Below are 23,421 nucleotides of genomic sequence, written 5' to 3'. Positions count from 1 at the left end.
ATTTCTAGGCCTGTCATTAAGCTACAACAGCTATGACAGTGTGGTATTATGAAAGGACAGACATACAGATTAGTGAAACAGAAGAGACTCCTGACTAAAACTACACACTACATAGTGAACCGATTTTTGTCAAAATTACAAAATCAATTCATTGGAAAGAGAATAGTCGTTACAAAGAAAATGGTGCCGAAACACTTGCACATCTGTTTGAGAAAAATATGTGTCTTGGTCTATACTTACACCATATACAAAAATTAATTTTTTGAGGAATATACTAGAGGTTGAGCTTCCAGCTAAAGGGCTGATGGTGAGCATTTAATATATTTAATTTTACATCTAAGACTAAAATGAGGGTTGAGCGAAGATGAAGAATACTATATAAAGATATTTTCTGGTAAAGTAAGAATATGAAGTGAGCATAAGAAGAAAGAGGGTTGGGGGAAGTAAGATACTGCCATTGATATTAGGAGGAAAGCAAAGGACACCACTTTAACTCTTAGGCTGATAATAACAGATGGAGAAAAGTGGGATTCAGGGCACTATAAGAAGATATAAAAGTAACAACTGGAACAATATGAAGCCTAAATTACAAAAGAAATTATTTGAAAGAACAAAGAACCACACAGAAGAAAAAAGTAAATATAAATAGGTTACACTGAAATGATGGAGGGGGCCGGAGAAAAACCATTTATGGCAGGTGAATTCCAACTGATAAATGTAGAAGAAATGATGAAATTAGAAAATTGTCATTAGACAGCCACTATAGTAAAGATTGTTTCAGGCAGGAATTAATACTAAAACTTGTAAGCAAAAGTATTATGAGGAACAAATATTAGTCTCAAAGCTCAGATACTTCTTAATTACAAAAACAGTAATGTTAGATTGAGAAATTTCAGAAATTAGGAGATATTTTTACATAAATGATGGTAAAATACAATGGTAAAAAGTGAAGGAAAATGTATAGTTTTAATGTAATAAGAAAAAGGTTGAAAACCAATTATCTAGCCTTCTATTTCAGGAAGCCACAAAAGAAAAGCAAATTAAACTCAGAGAAAGTAGCAGGAAGGCAATAATGGAGAGCAGAAATTGATTAAATAGGAACCAAATGTACAAAAGAGAAATTGCCACTGAAAGTTGATTCTTTGATTAATAAAATTCACTTCTGATCAAGACAAAGCAAGACAGGGAAGCAGCCGCATAGCACAGGGAGATCAGCTCGGTGCTTTGTGACCACCTAGAGGGGTGGGATAGGGAGGATGGGAGGGAGATGCAAGAGGGCAATATGGGGATATATGTATATGTATAGCTGATGCACTTTGATATAAAGCAGAAGCTAACACACCATTGTAAAGCAATTTTACTCCAATAAAGATGTTAAAATAAAATACTGGGAAAAAAAAAGAAAAAGCAAGAAAGAGGAAAAAAAATACATTGCCAGTATCCAATATGAAATGGGATATCACAACAGATTTTACATGAAAGTAAATAAAGTAAACGTAAAAGAAGGTTATGTAATAGGCAAACACATTTGACAGTTTAGATAGTAAGGACAAATTCCTTAGAAATCACAACTTAAATTCGATAAAAGAAGAAATAAAAAAACAAATCAGTCCTAAATCTATTGAAGAAATTGAATCCAAAATTAAAAACCTTTCCACAAAGAAAGCTTGAAGTCTAGATGTCTTCCCTAGTGAATTCTTCCGAAATGTAAAGAAGAAATAATTCCAATTCTATAAAAATTTCCAGGGAATAGAAAAAGTGAGAGAATGCTTCCCAATACTTTTTTTGAGACCTGCATAACTTTGGTGCCAAAATTCAACAAACACACTAGAAAAAAAGAAAATGTAGACATTTATTTCTCATGAACAGAGATGCAAAAATCCTAAACAATGAATTAACAGATGGAATCTAGTGATATATAAAAATTATATCATGATCAAGTATGGTTTATTGTATCCATGCAAGGACGGTTTAATGTTACAAAAATAAACAAACCCAAAAAACAGGGGATTTCCCTGGTGGTCCAGTGGTTAAGACTCCATGCTTCCAGTGCAGGGGGCACGGGTTTGATCCCTGGTCAGGGAACTAAGATCCCACATGCCACGTGGTGCAGCTAAAACAAACAAACAAACAAACAACCCACACACACTGAGATCCATCACAGTTACAGAATAAGGGAGAAAAACCAACCCGAGACGCAGAATAAAAGTAAGTGATGAAATTAAACAGGTATTTATAGCAAAAGCTCTTAAATCTAGTAATAGAGAGGAACTTCCTTAATCTGATAAAGCATATTTACAAAAGAAATCTATCACAGACACTTCATGTTGCAGACACATCATGATTTCATTTCAGGTGAAATAATGCTCTCTCCTTGCATATAAGAATAGAAAAAATTACACTATTACTTCTTTAATTCACCATTGGAAAGAAAGAAAGAAAACTTATCCATTCCTATACAATATGTTTATGTACTTAGAAAACCAAAAAAAAAAACCCTGAAGATAAACTGTTAGAATTAAGTAAATTTAGCAGAGTTGCTAGGTAGAATGTCAGTATACAAAAGTCAACTGTATTTCTGTATATTACAAAACAATTAGATAATTGAACTAAAAGTACCATTGACAATAGCATCAAAAATATTGAATGATTAGAAATAAGTCTAAAGAAAGGTGTGAAAAGCCTCTATACAGAAAACTGCAAAATATTGCTTGAAATTTCATAAATGAGATCTATTTTGTATTTGTGGATTGGGAGACTCAATATTGTTCTCAAACATTTCCCAGGGACTTCCCAGTGCAGTGGTTGAGAATCTGCCTGCCAATGCAGGGGACACGGTTTGAGCCCTGATCTGGGGAAATCCCACATGCTGCAGAGCAACTAAGCCCATGCACCACAACTACTGAGCCTGTGCTCTACAGCCCACGAGCCACAACTACTGAGCACGCGTGCCACAACAACTGAAGCCCACGTGCCTAGAACCCGTGTTCCACAAGAGAAACACCACAATGAGAAGCCCGCAGAGCACAACGAAGAGTAGCTCACGCTCGCTGCAACTAGAGAAAGCCCGCGCACAACAACGAAGAACCAAGGCAGCCAAAACTAACTAACTAAATTTATATTTAAAAAAATTCCCAAATTGACCTATAAATTCAGTGCCATCTCAAAGTCCTAGTATATGCATTTTTGTCAAAATTAACGAGCCAATTCTGAAATTCCTGTGAAGATGCAAAGGGTGAAGCATAGCAAAGACAAAGAGGAGGAAAATTGAAGGATACACACTGAATATCGACTTATCCCATGATTAAAATAGTATGGTTTTATGTAAAGCAAGACAAACAGAACAATGGAACAACAGATCAGAGAGCCGAGAAGCAGACCCACACATGTACCATCATCTGATTTAAGACAAAAAGTGCCACTGCAATGCAATGGTGAAGACTCTTCAATAAATCAGGTGAATTGGATGTCCTATGGGGTGTGTGTGGGGTTAACACACCCATACCTCGTACCATAAGTTAAAATTATTTCCAGATTAATTGTACACCTAAATGTAAAGGGGGAAAAAATAGACCTTCTAGAAGGTTACATGGGGGAAATTTGGTAGCATTTGAGAAGGCAGGTCAAGTGCAAAAAAGGCAAAGCTAACATTTGGTGACTTAAGTCCAGGGTGGTCACCGTGGGGGGATAGTGACTGGAAACCAGCATGAGAGAGCCTTGAAGCGTGCTGGAAATGGTGAGGACACAGTATCTGCATGTATGGGAAAATCAGAGGTAAACCCTAAAGATCTGTGCACTTTATGTAACTTACAAGGACAGAAAATCAAATTCATCAAGAACTTACACAATGTGCTTTCATTTTCTTGGACTTGTATGTTTGTTCAAGTTTTCACATGTAATATTATGTTAATTTAAAATGCTCTTGGTTAAGTATCTATTTAGGCTTGTTTCAACGACAAAATAGATTGATTTTTTCCAGCTTTTCACAGAGTAGGCAATCAACAGGTCCTGAGAGGATGGATCCCTCAAACGGAGGGACACTCACTCATCTGTGATGTCAGTGTGCAGCCTGGGCCTGGAGTGTAACAAGCATGGTTACTGAGTAACGAGAATGTAGTGCGCAGCGAGACCTCCCTCCTCTCCCACCCTCCGAGTCAGTGTGCTGCTGGGTGACGTGAAAACCAACATTTGGGGGCCAGATGGGAGCGGGCTAACCTCAAACCCACCCTCTACCAGTTCTGTGACTAGACCAGTGACTTAACCTCTCTGATGGGCATCTTGTCATATGGGAATGATGGCAAAATACCCACCTCACAGAGTGCCGCATGCTCAGTAAATAGACCCTGGGCTCTGAGTCCCTGTCCCCCTCCCTGCACCTGACCTACCACCAGAGGGAACGAAGGTTTGTAGCAGGTGAAGTGGGCCTTGTTTGGGCACAGCACCACTGCCCAGCCACCTTTGAGCCTGAAGCAGAAGGAAAAATCGATAATACTCATCTCATCTTTAAAAAATTTTTTTGAACATTTTCTCTAGCAAAAAAAACCAAAAGAGCATTCCTAGTGCCTCTGGGTCAGTATGTTGGGAGGGTTTTCCTGTGCCCTGCCCCACCTGCATCTGCCATCTTCCAAGAAAGGAAGGACAGCTGAGCCACTCTTTCCAGCTCTTGTTTACGTTCCCTCTGTCCTTCTCATCACTCTACCCAAGACGTCACACATCCCCTCTCTTTTTCTGTCGGGCATCGGTTTCCCAAGGGTGTTCCCCAGACGGCCTGCTCCCCGTAGTTCTGTGAACCCACGAACGGCCCAAAGGACTGGTCTCCCATGGCTACAAGCACCCCAATATACAGACAGATTGGGCTTCGAGAAGGCTTCCTGGGGCAGTGCAGGTGGGCAAGCAGCTCCCTCAGGGGGACCTCTGGGAACGAAGGTAATTCCCTGGAGGGAAGAGGGGTTCAGGGTGAAGTAGAGGTTCTTAGCAGGCTGTATCTAGATGGGCTTGCAGCCTTCCGTGGATCAGGGATTTTTAAAAATGTGTTCAGCTACTCATTATGGGGGAAAGTACATGAGTGGCCAGGACATTTCTGAAAAGGAGAAGTCCTAAGGGGGAAGTTCCCAGATTTTGAACGTGTTAAAAGTGAACAACGCCGGTAAGAAACAAAATGGTAAAGAAGATAGCGCGTGCAGAGTACTGACTCATTTAATGATCTCAAACCAAAGAGGAAAGAGGGCCTGTTATTATTACAAATCATAAACTTTACCAAGAGGAGAGAAGGTACAGGATCAGTACCTTGTCCAAAGTCACACAGCTATTAAGCAATTAAACTGGGAGTCCGCCCCAGGTAGCCTGGGTCCAGAGAGAATAGAAAATCCGGAAATAGCAGGTAAGTATGCCTTAGGGTGCTTTATGTGGTAATGATTGCATTTCAGACTAGTGAGCATGGAAGAGAGAGGCAGCCTCTATTTACAGTGGGTGTTGGATAATTACCTTTTGGCCTACCTTTTGTTGGAAGATCAGACCTCTATTAAAAATGAAGCTTATGGGGCTTACCTGGTGGCGCAGTGGTTGAGAGTCTGCCTGCCGATTCAGGGGACACGGGTTCCTGCCCAGGTCTGGGAAGATCCCACATGCCGCGGAGCTTCTGGGCCCGTGGGCCATGGCTGCTGGGCCTGCGTGTTCGGAGCCTGTGCTCCACAACGGGAGGGGCCATGGCGGTGAGAGGCCCGCATACTGCAAAAAAAAAAAATGAAGCTTATGAAGAGTTTCCCGATTTAGAATACTTGAAATTATTATGTGCTTACGTTAAGAACCTATGCTTTTGAGTCTGACAGTTCAAGGAGGCCACTTATTGGTTGGAAGTGTTTTAAATGCACTTGGACCTATTTCCTTTTTAGTAACAAGGGAACATAACTCGCTCAGAGGTGGCTTGGGAGGCTCAAATAAGACAATGTGTGTAAACAGTGACTTCTCACCTGGCAGCCAAAAAAAGTAACTGATTTTATAACAATGAACTAGAATCATAAAATTTGTTGAATTACATTTATATTTAATAACGTAGGTACTTGGACATTTTGGTTTCCATTGAGGTTTTAACTTCATTGATGCTTCATGGGTGGAGCGCAACCAGGAATATTCTCACTGAGCACCAGCCGGTCCTGGAGAAAGGGCCTGTGATCACCTTCCCACAACAGGAGGGTTTCCTGCAGCAAATCTCCAATTTCCTCTCTGTTCACCCATATCCGCCTTAGTATACTTGGACGGTGGGGATTGCTTCCCCCAACCCTGTTGTCAATGTTTTTTCTCCCATTTCTTGAAAAGAACCTTAAAACGAGAAAAACAGAAGATTGTCTTTTTATAAAAATTAGGAAACATGGATAAGCAAAAGAAGAAAATTTTAAAGCCAAATAAAAGTAATACAACAATAATTTTGTCACCCGGTGGCAACCAGGGTTTAACGATGTGGCATACATCATTTTGTGTCTGTACTTTTCAAACGGGCTCGTCTCACTCACATTGCTTTGTAACAGCCGTTTTTATTGTACAATGTATCACTAGTCCGGTCAGGAAGCATTCTTTCTCCCGGCAACTACTAATTACCCTCCAGGAGCCCATCCTGTTTCTGAAGGGTGATGTGTTTAGCAATATTCCACCGGACTCTTGGGTCGTTTCCAGATATTCAAGTGAACAAACGCTGAAATGTTTCTCTTTCTGCCTAAGTCTTTTGCATACGTTCAGGCATGAGCTTTGACGTCAGAGAATTTTTGCCCTGACCACCCTTTCAAAAGCAACTCGAAACCCTCCTGGTCTCCTCTCTAGAGCGCCTTCCGGCTCGCTGTGTGCAACATCTCCCCAAACTAAACTGCACAGGGGAGAGGCCAGACCGTGTCCGAGCCAGGACGGCGGCACTTCAGAGGCTTCCCCCGCGTAGCTGACCAGGGTCACCGAGAACTCGGGTCCCCAGGCCTCCACCGTCGCGAAGGCCTCTCCGCCGCGCGCAGCCGCGCCCCAGGGTCAGGCGGGGGTGGGATCACCGGGGGCCTCCGGCTGGGGCTGCGGGGGCACGGGAGGGGCGGGGGTGTCTGCCCCCTGGGCTACGACCCCAGCCGGGCTTTGTCTCCGCAGAGCTCCAGGGCGGTGGCGTGGGGTTAATCCAGGGTCACAGCTTCCTCCTGCTGCAGGGGCGGGGGTCGTGGCGCCCTCTCCTCCACCCCAGCCCAGGACCCCCAGGACCCCGGCTCTGCTCCTTCTGGGGCCTGAGGACGCGCAGAACCAGGCTGGATGGCGCCTCTGACGCCCCGCCCTCGCCCCCCAACCTGTCGGCTCCCGTGCAGCCCCCCGAATGCCACGGATCCCCGAGAACCTCTCGGCTCCCCAAGAACCACCGGAATGCCCCGAACCCAGGTGGGCGGAACCGCAGGCCCCGGGACTTAGGGGGCGCAGGGCACGGGCGGGGGTCATCGGGCGGGGCCCTTGCAGGGATTGGCGGAGGCCTGGATACTCTGTATCAACCGCGCCTTCCCGCCGCCTCCCCGGACGTGCGGGCGGAGCACGTGCGCGCCGAGCGCGGAAGCGGCCCCGGGCGCCTGGCTGGGGTGTGTTGGTGGCGTGCGGATGAAGGTGAGTGAACGAGGGGGTCGTCCGGGCGACGGTGACTGAGTCCGGCGTCCGGGGCCGGCCGCCGGGGAGGCTTCTCGGGCCCCGCGGGGAGAAGGGCGCCGGGAGAGGTCCGGCGGCGCAGGGCCACGGCCAGACGGAGGTGTCCGGGCAGGACGCAGGGCATAGCCGCCTGCCCCCCGCCCCCTCTGTCCCCGCCGGGCCGGGTCCCGTCAGTGTTCGGGGTGCCCCCCGAACCCACTTCCTTCCCGAACTCCAGGACCCTCTCCATGAGCTCGGCCCTTGGCCTCCTTCCCGCCCTTCCTGGAGCAGCGTGGGGCGGGGCTGTCGGCGCTGGGGGACACCCGGGTCGCTCGAAGGGTGCGGGGTCGCGGGCCTCCTGCCAGTGGCGACGGGAAGAAACGTGGGGCCCCGAGGCAGGAGCCCGTGACGAGGCGCTGAGGCTCGGAAGCGGCGGCGAGAGCGCGTCCCCTGGCGGGCGCCCTGGAAGCCCTGCCGGGAGGAAAGAGCTAGAAGCGGGCCAGACCCTCCGCCGGGAGCGCGGCAGTTCTCTGCAGGTTGTCTCAACCCTTGCGGACAGCGGTTTGGCAGCATCGACTGAAAACGCGCCCTAACCCTCGCCTCCAGGATCCTGTTCCACGAAAGTAAAGTAGTTGTGGACACAGGTCTGCACGTGCTGTTTGAAAAAGCGATCGCCAGCCGCCTCAGCGGCCGCGGCTGGCAAGCTGCCGGCGCCCGTTATGGCCGCGCCTCGCACGGGTGCTTTGCAGGACCCGGCGCAGACCGGGAGTCATGCCTGCGGTGCTGGGCCGACTGAGTATCGCCATAAAAAAAACTCCCTCTGCTGTTAAAACTTGGTGTCTGTTTGCATAGTTAGACGGTAATTTTTTAGAACACTGCAAAGCCTTCGGTCCAGCTTGCCGTGGCTCACCTGTTTGTGTCGGGGTGGGAGGGCGGCAGAGCGGGCTTTCGGGGTGCAACGGGCCTCACGGAAGCCAGTCTGGCCAGGCCCCCGCCCTCGGGCCTTTGCAGGTTACCTCAGCTCTCAGCCTGTGCCCTCACCGGGCAGAGCGGGAAGCTTGGTGCCCGAGGCGATGTGAGGGCAGGGAGCCCAAACTGCAGCAGGACTGTGCCGGAGGCCGGCACGTGTTCGTTTCTTTGTCTCGGTGCCTTCCCTCCCTCCATCCTTTTCTCTTTCTCTGTTTCCTTGTCTTCGTCCCTCCTTCTTTCCTTCCTCCCTTCTCTTTCTAATTTTATTAATTTTTCAGACTAGAGCAACCCTTAAATGTTTGTGGTTTTCAAATATAAGGGTTTTTTTCCCCCCAAATTAAAATAGTTAAAAGCGAATTTTGCTGGTCCCGCCTCAGCGGGCCTCTGACTCCCCTCCGAAGGAGCGCCTAGGGCGTCTGCACAACCCCTGGCCCGCGGCTCTGCCCACCCGCTCCGAGAGGCCTTGCTCTCCGTCTGGCAGATGCTGGGGGGATCTGATGACCCCAGTGCAGGTGGGCCTGTCCCCCATAGACCCTGGAGAAGGAAGGAGGAAATGCAGTGACAAGCGGTGTGAGAAGTGGGGGAAACAGAGAGGTGGCGCGGCGGGTGAGGGGCACGAGGGCACCAGATAGAGGTTCCAGGCGTGCGGAGTGAGAAGTCTGGCAGCGAGCTGGGCCTTGGTGCACCGCCAGGGTCTACGCTGTTGTGGGGACTACAAGGAAGGTCTGGCGGGCCCTGACGCGCCGCCCTCTCTCACTGCTGCCATGATACAAGTACCTGTGGCGGGAGAGGCCTCGCGTTGTTGGTCTGAGGATTGATGTGCAGTCAGCCCATCAGCGCTGGTGGTGGTCCTGACTTTCGTCTTGTTTTCAGAGGAGTCCAACCCGACTCGGGATGCAGAGCTTCCTGCAGCTGCTGAGGGGAAGCGGAGGTGCTGGCCTGCCCTTGGCGGACCTGGTGACCCTCGCAGGCAGGCTGTGCCAGGAGGTCCAGGACGATCCCGCCCAGGTGCAGACCTTGGTCACGGCCGTGCTGGACAGCCAGCTCCGCCTGTACCTCTTGGACAACGCGGATGTGGCCCTGGTGTGCGCCAGCATGCTGGCCCAGCAGGAGCAGAACCGGGCTGCCTGCCAGCTGCTAGAGGTAGGACCGGGGTGGGGCGGGGAGAGGGGCAGCAGCCCACAGCAGCCTGAAGATGACAGAAGTGCCCAGGAGTCAGCAGGAGCCTGGGGAGAGCTGCTATAAGCCGAGCCAGGGCCGCTCACTCTCACTGTACTAAGTTCTAACTTGCCTGCTAACCCGAGACAGAACTGACCATCTGTCGGATCCCTCTGGTCCTGGACCAGTGGTCCTGGCTTGGAAAGTTGGCACTCCGGTTAGTGAGGCAAGCAATCAAACAGACCCAGGACCGCAGTCCCTTAGCTGCGGGTCTGCATCCGGGAACTCTGAGACCACAAGTATCTTTGTCACTCCTCCGGTGGTACTTTGAACCTCAACTCAGTTGGCATCAAACCTGAGCTGCATTGATGGGAAACTATTTTTGTCTTTATTTATCCACATAATGTTACTGCAGTACGTTTTGCTACCCAAATCCTGGGGTGTTTGCTTGCAGGATGCTTCCTGCCCTAGATCGTACTGGGATAGTGCAAATTATGTAGTATATGCCTGTGTTACTTCCTAAAGTGTGAGGAATTCTGAATTCCAAAATACATCTGGCTCAAAAGGTTTTAATAAGAGATTTGGGGGCCTGTGTTTCCCTTTTTCACTCCATAATACAGTCCATAATACAGTCCATGCATAACTCATGCTGAGTTTACCTTCAAGATACTAAACTCTGCCCAGTTCTTTGTTTTTGCTCCCTCTCCCCCAAGCCCTGCGGCACCCTCCTGGCGCTCACGCCCCGCCACCGTGTCCTCTCCTGCCCCCTCTATTAGTCTTCACGCAGCAGCCAGAGGCAGTTTTAAAACGGCAGATGGGACCACGGTACGCACCGAGGCGCGGGCCCAGAGCCTGCCATCCCGTCCTGGCTCCCGCACAGTGGCTGTGCTGGCTGCTTGCCGTTCTCCTGGAGCTCCCGAGATCTTTGTCTTTTGACCTTTGCGCATGCCGTTCCCTCTGCCAGAGGCTGGACACCACTCTGTGTGGCTGGTGCCTTCCTACCTGTCTGGTTTCTGCTTTAAACGTTACCCCGTCGAGCTAGGACTTAAGGGAGCCCTCATCCCCCTCTGTGGCTCCTTCCTCAGCTCACGGTTAGAAACCTGTCTATTTCTCGATCTGTGATCCACCTCCCCTCCTGCACTGCAAGCCCCAGGAGCAGGGGCGTGTTAGTTCTGCCCATTAAAGGATCCCCAACACCCAGCATAACACCTGGAACATAAGAGGGCTCAGCCTTCCAAATGTCAGAATAAATGGGTGAACACACAGAGTTGAAGTAGCTGCCGGGAAGGCAGTCAGTGATGGAATGTGAGCGTGACATCAGTGATGAAAAACTCCCGGGATGGGAGTAACTCAGGATGGTCCAGAAATGTCTCTGAGGAAGTGATGTGTTCTGAGACCTGAGAGAAAGGATGGGGCTACCACATCAAGAAAGGGCATTTCCCGCCAAGGGCCACTCCTGCAGGTGGGGAGGCTCCAAGTGGGTTCCCTGTCTGACAGTTGTGCTGACGTCTGCATCCTGGCAGGAGACTGCAGGCCTCTCAGCCCAGCAAAATGGGCTTTTTCTGATGCTGTTGAGAGGAAGCTAAATGATTCTCAGCACCTCCCTCACCAAGATGGGCCTGAGAACACTGGGGTTAGAGGCACGAACCACATACTGACCACAGGGGCTGTGTCCAGGGGTGGCCCTCACTCAGCGTCCTTGGCCATCTCTAAAGTCTGCTTACATGACCAAGCCACACTGGGTTGGGGAGCTGTCACTGGCACAGACCGGGACCCCTTCGTCCCCCTCAGCTCAGATTGAACTCACTGAGCCCCAGGGGCCCGCCCTGCTGGTGGGAGAGAAAGGCCTTTCACGCAGGATGGGGATCAAGCCTCAGGCCGCTCAGACCTGACCACGTGGTTCTCAGCATGGCTCGGCCTCTGGGTGCTATGGCCACAGCCCGGAGTTGGCCTTCCCCTTGCCTGGCCCTCACCTGGGGGGCGAGGGAGAGCTGTGCCCACCTCCCATTCGTGGGAGGGCCTGCTGGGGACAGGAGCCCAGCCATGGGACTCGTGCCCTCGCTGCGGGGCACCAGCGAGCGGATGTTCTTAGCGGTCAGTCTGGGTCTACGGCGGGGCTCCGGAGCAGGCGAGCGTGCCGGGTCTCAGCAGGCTCTTGTCCACAGGGATGCCGGGTGCCGGGTGGCAGCCTGAAGCTGGTGCAGCTCTGGAATGACATCCACTACCGTCTGGTCATGAAGAGGCTCGGCGTGGCCACGCTGACCCCGGTGCAGAAGTTCCGGTGCAGGAAGAGGTATGCACCAGCCTTTACTGGTGCTTATTCCCCGGGGCTCCCAAGGGATTTGCCCTCCAAGACCACAGAAGGACTTAGGTGAGTAGAGGCAGGGAGATAAGAGGAAGCAGTGATAGACAGAGGGTAATAAGCTCCACAGCAGCAGGTGCCCTCCTCTCCACCGCTCGGCTGGCTGTGGGGACGCTTTCCGACCTGTGCCCGCAGGGCGAGGACGGGGAGCTGTTCCCAGGACCCAGGCCGAAAGCTGTAGCTGCAGCAGGAGCCACTGCCTGTCGGTGAGGGCCCTGCAGTGAGGGAGGCAGCAGGTGGGCACCCTGACCTCGCTTGCTTCCTGCAGGATGGGTGCCCCTCAGCTCAGCTAATGCCCATGGTCAGGCTCTGCAGGTGCCTGGCCCGGATCCCAGCACGGCCCCTCAGGGCTGCAGGACCATTAAAAGAGAGAGAAATGTGAGGGTCTGCAAGCACCACATGAGATACACATAGCGCTTAAAAGGCCGTCTGGTACACGGTGGCTGCTGGATGGATGTTGATAATAATTACCACGATGACCATTATCAGCACTAAGTACACGTTACGACTACTAGTTATCATCATTACCATCATCACCGTTCGTGGATGAGGACAGCAAAGCACAGAAAAGTCAGTCACTTGCCTGGTTACACACTACAGAGATGCAAAGGCAGGATTCCAGCCTAGACATCGAGACTGGAGAGCCTTTGTTCTTGACCTTGGGTGTCCCCCATTGGCCAGGAGGAGCTGCAGGTCTTGCTCTGAGCTCCTGAAAGCCCAAGTGACAGGAGTTTCTGAGCCATGGGCCTGGTTGATGGAAGAAGAGATGGATTCCTTTTGGATCAGACGGAATTTTTCTCACGGTGCGCGCCAGATATGCCCTCAAAGCCCAGCAGTTAGTCAGCCTTGAGGTCTTCAGGGATGCAGTCAGGTCCCTCCATATAGGCTCTGACAGCCTGCCAGAAGGTGGCTCAGCAAAGTAAATGCCTTGGGGACCAGCATGCAGTGTTTGTGAAGAGGCCCCTGGTTGCTGCGCGTTACTAGAGGTGCTGGGGCCCTGCTGTCCTGGAGCTGCCCGCGGGTGTGGATGATGGACAGTAGACCAGGAAACAAAGCAGATCCTGTAATTCAGAGCAAGGAATGCTAGACGGAACTCGTTCAGTAGAGGACTGTGACTCACTGGTCCTCTGCTTGTGGTCGGGCTGCAGCACAGGGCTGAGCCTGGGGGAGGCCTGAGCACAGGGAAGGCGTGCTCTGGGCATAAGGAGGGGTGACACTGGAGTCACAGCAGGTGGTTAGTGCAGGAGCAGACGTGGGAGGTTCTTGGAGTTTCTGGGAGTGGCCATGGCTGGGGAAAGGGTTGTGTCAGGATTGACTCTAGAGGATTTAACGATAGGTTGAATGTACTGGAGAAGGTAAAGAGAATAAACCTGGCTGCAGGGCTCTTGGCCTGATTGGCAGGGACGTGGTGGTCTCTCACTGGGATGCGCAGGATGGGCTGGGGGACGGTGTGGGGAGCAGGAGATTGAGCTCCACTGGGATGTGTGGGGTGTGTTTTCGATGTTCATGGGGGTTTGTTCAATTGGCATTTGGCTAGCAAATCTTGTATAGACCGGTGCTGTTTGCTTCTATGTCACTTTTTTCTTTTGGAAAAATTCCAGTATACACTCAGCAAAGAGGGCAGCATAACCAACCTCAGCACCCTCATCCCCCAGCTTTAACAGCCATGGCCACTGGTCAGTGAGTGGCACTGGAAACCCTGGTGAAAGTGTGGGGTGTGGGCCCAGGCGACACGAGACCCCACCCTTGTTCAGGGGATGGACCCGGGGACTGCAGCACAGAGTCCTGCAGGGGAGGCGGGTGGCCAGTGAAAGGACAGGAAGTCCAGGGGAGCACAGCAGGTACAACAGAAGAAGCCAGGGGTCTCACTGTTCTCATCCAGGAACCCACCGCCCGCCTCCCTCTGCCCTGACGGCCTCAAGAGCCGGAACTTCCCCAGAGAAGTTCGCCAGAAGCTGCAGGAGTTTGCTTCGGGTGTGAGCACCAACCCCAGCAAGGCCGAGCGGGTAAGAGCAGATGAGAGCGAGGCCCGGCAACCCTCCCCTTAGCCTACCCTCCCCGGTCCTTAGGGGACTCCCACCCTTAGGTGACATCACCACCCTTAGGGGATTGACCCGCATCCTCAGCCGCACCTCCCCGCCTCCCCAGTGGCCTATCTGCCAGGGCGCTGGCGCTCTCCGCCTGCCCTGAACTGCTCTGGGGACGGCGCTCTTTGGCTGGCAGCCGCCTGCACACGTGGCGGGGTTAGTTTCATCACGGGAGTCTTAATACCCCGTCATCCAGTGTGGCTTCAGCAGGTGCTCACTGAGCACTTACCGCGGCTGGCACTCCAGCCGGAGGGATGCACGGGTGAGCTCTCGGGAGCAGGTGGAGGGGGCAGCAGTAAGAGCCTTGCCGCTCATAAAGCTGGCGTGCTCCCTTCTCTCCCGGTCCAATCAGCGGGGCTCTCCCAATGATCGCCCCGCCCCCTCTCTCCCGGGTCCAATCATCAGCAGGGCTCTCCCAGTGATCGCCCCGCCCCTTCTCTCCGGGTCCAATCAGCGGAGCCCTACTGGAGCTCCGTGCTGTGGCCCGTGGTGGTTCGGATCTGGCTCGTGAGGAAGGACAGGTGCCTGATCACAGGGTCGGTCGAGGCCGACGCGCTCTCGCACCGGCCCGGCGGGCGGGCGGTCAGTGGTTTGGTGGCGCCTCGGGAGGGTCCGGTTTGCAAGCCCTGCCGAGCCCTCCCGGCTGCGAGTGGCTGTCGGCCGGGCGGCGGCTTGAGGCGGAACAAGGCCAGAGGCCACGGCGCCGGCCCGCATGATGCCCCGGCCGCCCTGTGTCCCGGCCCGCTGGTCCCGGCCCCGCGTCTCAGGAGCGGGCTGGGCAAGCGGCGTGTTGTTTCGGCGCAGGAGGACCTGGCTTCGGAGACGCGCTTGACCACTGAGCAGATCTACAACTGGTTCGCCAATTACCGGCGGCGCCAGAGGGCCCTTGTGCAGCGCGCGGCGCTAGCCCGGGACTCGGCGGAGGACCGCACCGCGAGGGAGGCCGGCCCGAGCCCCCCGCAGCCCACAGGCCAGCCCCACCTTGGCTCTGGGTGCGTGGACAGGCCTCAGTGGTCGGGTGAGTGACCCCTCTCCCAAAACCTGTGTCTAGGGCTAGGCCGAGGTAGGGTCACTGGTTACAGGACAGGGTCCTCTCCGCCAGCCCCAGCCTGCACGTTTGGTACTTCACCCTGTGGGAAGCGAGATCGCTGAAGCTGAGGGTCAGGTTGGACTCAGGATGGGCCCAGGTGGGGCTGCAGCAGCGTTTTGCGTTGAGAGGTTACTTTGCGGCCAGGGCCAGGAGTCAGTGGGAAGGGAGCCAAGCACTAGAATTTAGGGTGTTCTGGGTTCCTAATTACGGGTGTTGGTTCAGACCAAAGACAGATCAGGGGACAAACAAAGAATACTGGGCAGCCAGCGTGGCTGTTCTTAACCTGCTGGGAAGGAAGCTGGGACCCTGAGCATCACCCAGCTTCTCCTCCTGTCTGATCGGCTTTTAGCAGGACCTGAGGAAAGTGGGTCTGTACAGACCCAGGAGACCACCCAAGGGCCGTGGGAGCCACTGGTCCTGGCCCCAGACTTCTCTGGAGACGAGACCATGCCAAAGTCACTGGCTCCCAGGTACTGCCACCCACGTGGGCCATGGGACCGTTCCCTGTTCAATTCCCCATCTTCAGTGGGAGACCAGGCCTGGAGTGGGCGTAGGAATGCCTGCCGGGCACTGGGACCAGCTCAGTGATGGCGGAGGGCAGATTCAGCTGAGACCCCAGGTACAGGGGAGCCACTGGCAAGGAGCCCACGTCATGGACTCCAAACTTGTTCCCTGGAGCCTGACTCACAGCCTGACTTCACGTAAATTTTGGTGACTGGGGAAAACAGAAAGAAAAACGTGCAGACCTATCTCCTAAAGGCAAACCGGCTGTCTTCGTGGTCTGTGTCTCTCTAGCGTTTGGTATGGTTGGTATATCATTAGGTTAGTAACAGCCGACATTTCTTGAGTTCCTGCTACAGACCAGGCCCTGCCTAACCGCTTTCCCTCACCCTGCTGCCCCTGTGGTGCCGCACAAACTGCTGTGAAGAAAGTGCCGGCCGCAGTGGGACTGAGTCTGAGTGTGGGACCAGGTCCACGTCTGCGTAAACATCAAGCGGTGCCCACTTTTTCCATTTACACTTGTGTTTTAAGCATCTCTCCTGACACTACCTGGGCTGGCACCTCACGTCCAGGCTGGCACTACCCAGGTGTGTGGCCTTAGGCAGGTTCCCGTGACCTCTCAGTGTTGCTTTTTCTCACCTGTGAAATGGGGATAGTGATGGACCCTGCCACGCATGTCATTACACAGATTACAGGGGCGGGGGGTTGTTAACAAAAGCCCAGGAGCACCATCTGAGACACAGGGAGCATTTGGGGAATATTTTAATTCTTTAAATTATTGACTGCTGCCTAACACTCCTTTAAGATCCACCTTCATTTAATCATTCACCTATTAGGTTCTTGCTAATCATTTTCAGCCTTCAATATTGTGGAGCAATGTTTCATTGAAGGGCTTTGTAAATAAACTACTAATGTATCTTAGGTTTCCAGGGATAGTATTTTTTGTGTCTCTGGAACCCTTGTAGCCCCAGGGAGAACTGTGGAGGCAGCGTGATTGGGGTGGACCCCACAGCCATCTGTGGCTGCGTTGGGTCCGGAGCCCAGATTCCCAAACTGGGCTGGAATCTCCTCCCAGGCCCCACTACCCCAGCCTGAGGGATGGTGTTCACTTTGCTCCCCAGGTCTCTGCAGGGTGGTGAGATGTACCAGGAGGGGCCTAGCCACGATCCTGCCACTCTTCCTCCCGTCTTCCCTGGCTCTGGTTTCTGCCCTCTGGCTGCTGGCAGCGACATGCTGGACCCCTCTCTGGGTGCCCCCGTGTCGTGGCTGACATCTCTTGCACTGGAATCCTCCAAGGAAGTTTCCTTCCAGACTAGGCCACTGATCCATAGTCACGGGCTGGACCTCACGATGCGCCCTGCAGATGCTCCTCTGGCTGTGTCCATCACCGCCCTTGGTGAGGCCAGCCCCACAGGTGGGTCTATGCTAGACAGACTATGTGTTTCTACATGAGATGCTTCAGCTGCTTGTATGTTATTTGACGGGGAAGAATTTTGAGGGGCCAGGACTTTCTGCTTGAATCTCTTATATTTGATTAGACCCCAAACCAGGGCAGTTGGAACAGGCTCTTCCCACCAACAGCCTGGATAGTTTTCATTTTATTTTTGTTTTCAAAATAAAATGTGCATGTGACTAAAAAAATAAGATGGTGAGGAAAGAGTTAAAATGAAATGAAATGGCTGCCACCCCTGTACTCCAGTCCCTGTAACTAACCAGTCAACATCTGCTACAACGGAGGAGGGCTGAGCTGTTCAGACCGCTAGCTCTCTCTTCCTAGTTTCTTCCTTAGTTGTAACTGTCACTATAAATACCTTTAAAGAATACGTATTCAGGTATATATTTCGTGCACCAAACACGATAGCATCTTGTGACATCCCAGCTTCTGAGGAGGATGTTGGCGCTGAACTCAGCCTGTCACCTAAATTTCTTAGTCTTCTGTGGTCCCATACAGGTCGTCTTGTAGTTTGTCATTGCCTCCCTTTTTTCTTACATTGTCTGCTTTTATCACATTCCTAACTTCTTGCAGTGTCTTAAGCATCCCCTTTGAAGACTTGCTGCCAGGGCCTCCTTCCTGCTCCCAGTCTGGTGTGGAGCCGTCATCCCAGGAGCACCTTTAACTGCTTCCCTGGGTTTGCTTCAGCGTTTCCTTAATTGCAAGGCTTGTTCTTTCTTTCTTGACTCTTGTTATGTTAGAGAATGTCTTTAATTAACTCTATAAGAAAGGGTGCCTGCAAGGTAGTGTCTGTTTCCTTGCATCTTCTGAAATTGTCTTTAATCCGCCCTCAAGTTTGATTAATGACTTGTCAGGGACAGAATTCTGAGTTTAAAATACTTTTTACCTTAGAAATTTGAAAGCAACATAGCATCCAATTATAGCATCCAATGTTGTCATTTTAAGTTAGATGTCATTCTGATGTTCACGTATTTTTCCTTTATTGGAGCTTTTTATTTTTGAAGTCTTGGTGTTCTGAAATTTCACAGTGATGGTCCCAGGTGTGAGTCTTTTGAATTCACTTTGTTGTTAAGCTTTTCGATTTAAAGAACCAGAGAACAAGGTATTCTTTAAGCTCTGGGCACTTTTTGTGATTTTCTTTGATAGTTTCCTCCTTCCAGTTCTCTCTTTAGAGCACAAATGTTATTTGGATGTTGGAGATCCTGGACCAATCTCCCAAAATGCTTACCTTTTTTAAAAAATTTCTTTTTTATTGTATGTGCTTTTGTCTTAAACTTTGTCTTCTGATATTTTGACAATTATACATTTTAAGAGAACTCCAACCTCTCTTTTCTTTTTTTTTAAATTTTATTTATTTATTTATTTGGCTGTGCCGTGTCTTAGTTGCGGCACGTGGGGTCTCTAGTTGTCGCCTACAGGCTCTTAGTTGAGGCATGAGGGATCTAGTTCCCTGACCAGGGATTGAACCTGGGCCCCCTGTATTGGGAGCATGGAGTCTTAATCACTGGACCACCAGGGAAGTTCCCCAAGCTCTCTTTTCTTATTTCTGATTTTCCTTTCTTCATAGATCATGTTACTTGTTTTTGTTTTTTTAATAAGTTTTTAAAAATAAATTTATTTATTTAGTTTTGGCTGTGTTGGGTCTTCGTTGCTGCACACGGGCTTTATCTAGTTGTGGCAAGCGGGGGCTACTCTTCGTTGTGTGCGGGCTTCTCGTTGAGGTTGCAGAGCATCTGCTCTCGGTGCATGGGCTTCAGTAGTTGTGGCTCGCAGGCTCTAGAGCACAGGCTCAGTAGTTGTGGCGCACGGGCTTAGTTGCTCTGCAGCATGTGGGATCTTCCGGGACCAGGGCTCGAACCTGTGTCCCCTGCATTGGCAGGTGGATTCTTAACCACTGCACCACCAGGGAAGCCCCGATTATATTACTTTTTATAGATGCAGTATCTTATATTTCTCCGAGTATCCTAGTTAGTAGTTTCAGAAAATGTGCTTTCTTGCCTGAAGGGGGGAATGTTGGGGTTGTGGATTCAGGCCCTTCCTTGAACAGAGGAGGAAGAGGTGCCCCAAAGAGGAAGAGCCTGGAGACTCATTTCTCTGAGGCAGCTTTTCCATCTGATCTTTGGTCTTTGATTTCAGAGACCTTTTCCTGTCCATGTTTACTAACAAGGCTGGAGCTGGGATGGGCAGTGGCCAGCCTCATACTGGGAGGAGGGAAGCTGGTCTTCACACCGTGTCCAGCCTATGTGAGGGGTGTGTTCTCTGGGAATTGGAGAGCTCCCTGCTGGTTGCCTGAGCACCTTGCTTTCCCTCCCTCCCTGCAAACCTCTCAGGGTCCTTGGCCCCTGCTTATGCCCCAGCTTCCCTTCAGACAGCCCCCACCATGGGATAAGACCTGTGCCCTGCATCTGCAGAACATGGACATCTCCCACCTGCCAATTACCCTTCCCATGACACTCCCTTTGTTCTAGGCTTCGGGCTTTTTATTTCTGTTTTTCTTGGAGGAAGAAGATAAAACCCACTGATCTATTCTGTGTAAACTGGAAATGTTCAAATTAGCAGTTAACCATATTTCCTGGACCTCAGACTATCTGTAAAGTTCTGCAGGAAAGGGGAAACAGCAGAAGGCGGAGGTAGAGTCATGCACCAAATGGTTAGGAAGGTCTCGGCTCTGGCAGACAGGAGGGAGGACTGTTGTTTGGGGTCTGAGATCGGGGATGCATGCTAGTTTTACCACCTGGATAGACTTAGGGCAGCAATGGACCTTCCTTCTTACCTCACTTTGCTCCTAAACGTCTGTCGACCCAGAATTGATCACGTCCACAGGGGCTTGCCTTTTAGGGTGAAAGACAGACACGCTGAGAGATTTTCTACAATATTTTAAGTAGAGAGAAAAGGCAAGGGAAGGTAGTAACACCTGGCACTGCAGTGAAATCATGGTGAAACCCAAGGTGAAAGCGGGGGGCAACGGCCGTGGGCTGGGCCAGCCTGTGGTGAACGGGGACCACCGCGGGGTCTCTCCTCAGACAGCCGTGGTGGGCGTAGGGTGGACTGGGGTGCTGAGCCTTTGTTTGGCACTGGGGCTGGCATGAGATCTAGAATGACAAAGAGAAATTTGAGGTCAGCAAAACTTGACCTTGTTTTGGTTTTTGGGAGCCTGCAGAGGCCACTGAGATCAGCAGTGGTGGCTGTTCTTCCCTCAGCGCAGGAGCCGAGGCTGGGGGCTGCCTCTCCACGGAGGCCTGTGTTGTGCTGCACGTAGACTGTGCTCCCTTCCCCCAGCACTGGGTTGTGGGATTGCTTCCCGTGCAGGATTAGCTGACCCTCCCAGCAGCAATGCCCGGAGCACATACCTGGAGGAGGGTCCAGGTACCAGCGGTGGCCAAGCGGAGCCACAGGCGAGCGGCTTCCTGGTGCCCCGGCTTCCACTGCAGGCTCCCGAGTTCACCCTCACCCAGAGGTAAGCTGCAGAGCCACAGGGCTCAGGTGACACTTCCTACGGGCCGTGGGCAGGGTGCCTGGTGCACAGACTCACCATCTCCAACGGTGCAGAGTGCGTCCTTTCCTTATGGATTTCTGGAAACCTCAACAGTCCCCCATCCTACATCTACTGAAAGAAGGTGGTACTCTCTCCCTCAGACAAGCATTGGAGCAGATACGGGCGTCCGTTCTGGGGTGGTGCTTAGGCCTTCACGCGTCCCCAGAGCTCTCCCTGGGCCCCAGCAGCCTCTTTCAGGCATTTTCTTTTCCCCAAAGGCTTTTAGCTTCTGGACAGCATCAAGATCCTGATTGTATATTCCAAATTGGAGTTTTAAAGGGGCTTGGGACAGCCATGGCAGCGTCCAGAGGCTTCACAGGAGGCGATGTCGGGCCAGGGGTCCTCCGGTGGAGAGGGAATCTACGATGGGGACCGCAGGACAGGGTCCCCAGGGTTCGGGGTCTCCCAAGTCTGGGAGCAGAAGGCCAGGTACCCAGTGAGGGAAGAATTACTGGGGGACATGGGAGAGAAGGGGAGGAGCCTCCCAAGTCAGAGGCTCTGCTTGTGGAAACAGCCAGATGGTGGGAAAATTCAGACCATGCTGATGGACTCACTTTTCCATTTATGACCGGGAGCCACACAGAGCAGCCACAGGGCCGCCCACGGCCTGCTGGGCCCCTCCACTGGCTGTGTCACCCTTGGACTCCAGTGCCCCAGCTCATCCTTGCTTTGATCTGGTAACCTTGATTCCTTGTTTAAAAACTGCTTCATTGGGATGTAGTTGGCATAAAGTAAACCAACATGTTTAGACGGTGCACAGGACAGTTTTCCGAGCGTGACTTACGTATCCTACAAACCATAGCTGTGCTGCTAGTCATGGGTCACGGGGCTCTTCCCACCCCTGCCACCCCAGGACCGAGGGCCTGCTTTCTTTAGCTGCGTTTTCTAGAGTTCCGTATAAGTGAACTCATACAGCGTAGACTCTTTTTTGGGGTATGGCTTCTTCCACTCAGCCTGACTCCTGTGAGACCTGCCCCTGCTGCCGTGTGTGTCCGCACCCCTTCCTCTTCATGGCGGAGGCCGAGCCCTTGGTGTGGATTGTCGTCACCTGTTGGCGGGCATCTGGGAGCTCCTGGTTTGGGACCGCTGTGCACGTTCCCGACGCGTGGTGGCCTGCGTGTTTGCCCTCGTGTCTCTGGGGATGTGCACGTGGCGGTGGGATGAGTAGGTCACAGGGTGAGTGTGGTCTGACTTTGAGGGACCGCATGATATTGTCCCGAGCGGCTGCATCTGCGTCCCCTGCCGCCTCCCCGGATTTGGTCCTAAGGACCTCTGGGCTCCGTCACACCTCAGGCCTGTTCCTTTTCTTCCTTCACATCTCTGCTTACCATCCCGTCCTCCGTGAGCCTGCGCTGATGTGCTCTCTGACTACCTGAGCCACCTGCTCAAGGTGTCACACAGGCCCCTCCAGCACCCTGCACACCTGAGGGCCCTGCAGGAGGAGGCCGTTCCCAAAAGAGAGTCCGGCACCAGGAAGGGCTTCTGATGGGCAGAAAGCTCTCAGGGTGTGGCGCTCACAGTAAACAGTGTGAGCCTCAAACAGGGCCTGGAAAAGGGCCTGTCCTGACACTGTCCCTTTTCCAGCCCCCCGGAGCTGGCCCCGGCCCCGCCTGCCTTCCCTGGCCCCGTGCCAGCCATGGACCTGGGCCAGCCCATGCCCTCCAGCCAGGTGAGGCCTTCCTATGAGGTACCGTGGGTTTCCCTCCTAACTCCTGGGTCCTCAGCTTGGGACTTTGGAGTGAATAAAATGGACAGAGTTGAACATGGGGCAGGGATTCCTCGAGGCTGGACTTCGGTGGAATGAGAACTGGAGGCAGGTGCCATGGGGCGGAGTCCAGAGGGGGCGGGTCCCAGGATCAGGGTGACCCGGATGGGAAGGCAGAGCCCACAGAGGGCACCTCCATGTGTGATGCTGTGTTGGCATTCCAGGTGCAGTGGCCCGATGGCCAGACCTCCAGCGACGCCTTCTGGGGAGCCAGGATGCTCCTTGAGCTTTCAGGGGGCAGCCTGGGCTGAGCTGCCCCTCGGGAGCCTGGCCAGCGCTCCAGGGGAGCAAGTGTGGAATCTGGTAACACAAGTTGCAGAGCTCTGTCCCTACAGAAGGAGGAGGCCCCCAGAGTTCCCTGGGGGCTCTGCTGAGAAGCACTAAGGGCTGCCATGTTTGAATAGTTTGGTTGGCAACTCCCTGTGCTGCAAGAAGCATCTGAGGAACATTTGTGAAGTCAGAAGTCCAAGGTGGGTCCGTCCTACTCGGGCAGCAGCAGTTTGCAGTCAAGCTCCTGGGCAGGCAGGCCCCTCTCCAGAGAGGAGGGTGTGGCACTGCAGCCACCCTCCCGCCCAGCCGCGTGGTGAGTGCGGCCCACAGGCACGCGCACCGCAGGAGAGTGCTGGCTGGGGCGCGGCGCCTTCCCCTCGCTGTTGTGATCCGTTGTGTTTGCCGACCAAGTGTTCTGTTCAATTAAAGTTTATTGTTCTGACGCGCCCCTCCCCCATTCACTTAACTGTCCCGGACACCTGCCCCTGCCAGGCCTGGCCCCCATTGCACAGCGCGAGGGCACTGCTCCACGCATCAGGACCTGGTGAGGGATATTCGGCTCCTTTCCACCAGCTCCGTGTTATAAGCAGCGTCCCGTG

At 52.4% G+C, this 23,421-nt stretch overlaps 1 protein-coding gene across 2 annotated transcripts; it reads left to right on the top strand.

Annotated features, from left to right (window-relative positions):
- The first annotated feature begins 9,418 nt into the window (after positions 1-9,418).
- Positions 9,419-23,178, top strand: ANHX (anomalous homeobox). Of its 2 annotated transcripts, XM_033837944.2 has the most exons (9): positions 9,419-9,744; positions 11,925-12,052; positions 14,004-14,127; positions 15,013-15,226; positions 15,648-15,768; positions 16,921-17,213; positions 20,562-20,709; positions 22,372-22,456; positions 22,717-23,178. In XM_033837944.2, exons 1-9 carry the CDS (start codon positions 9,496-9,498, stop codon positions 22,801-22,803), a joined length of 1,449 nt encoding a protein of 482 aa, XP_033693835.1. In that variant the 5' UTR covers positions 9,419-9,495; the 3' UTR covers positions 22,804-23,178. The 2 variants fall into 2 exon arrangements, with proteins under 2 accessions (XP_033693835.1, XP_073646979.1); XM_073790878.1 differs by lacking the exon at positions 16,921-17,213 and having other exon boundaries at positions 20,581-20,709.
- Positions 23,179-23,421: the final 243 nt, after the last annotated feature.

Source organism: Tursiops truncatus, chromosome 13, assembly GCF_011762595.2.
Source record: "Tursiops truncatus isolate mTurTru1 chromosome 13, mTurTru1.mat.Y, whole genome shotgun sequence".
NCBI classification, from domain to species: domain Eukaryota; kingdom Metazoa; phylum Chordata; class Mammalia; order Artiodactyla; family Delphinidae; genus Tursiops; species Tursiops truncatus.
Note: the sequence above shows the minus strand (reverse complement) of the source record. Positions and strands in the feature narration are given on the sequence as shown.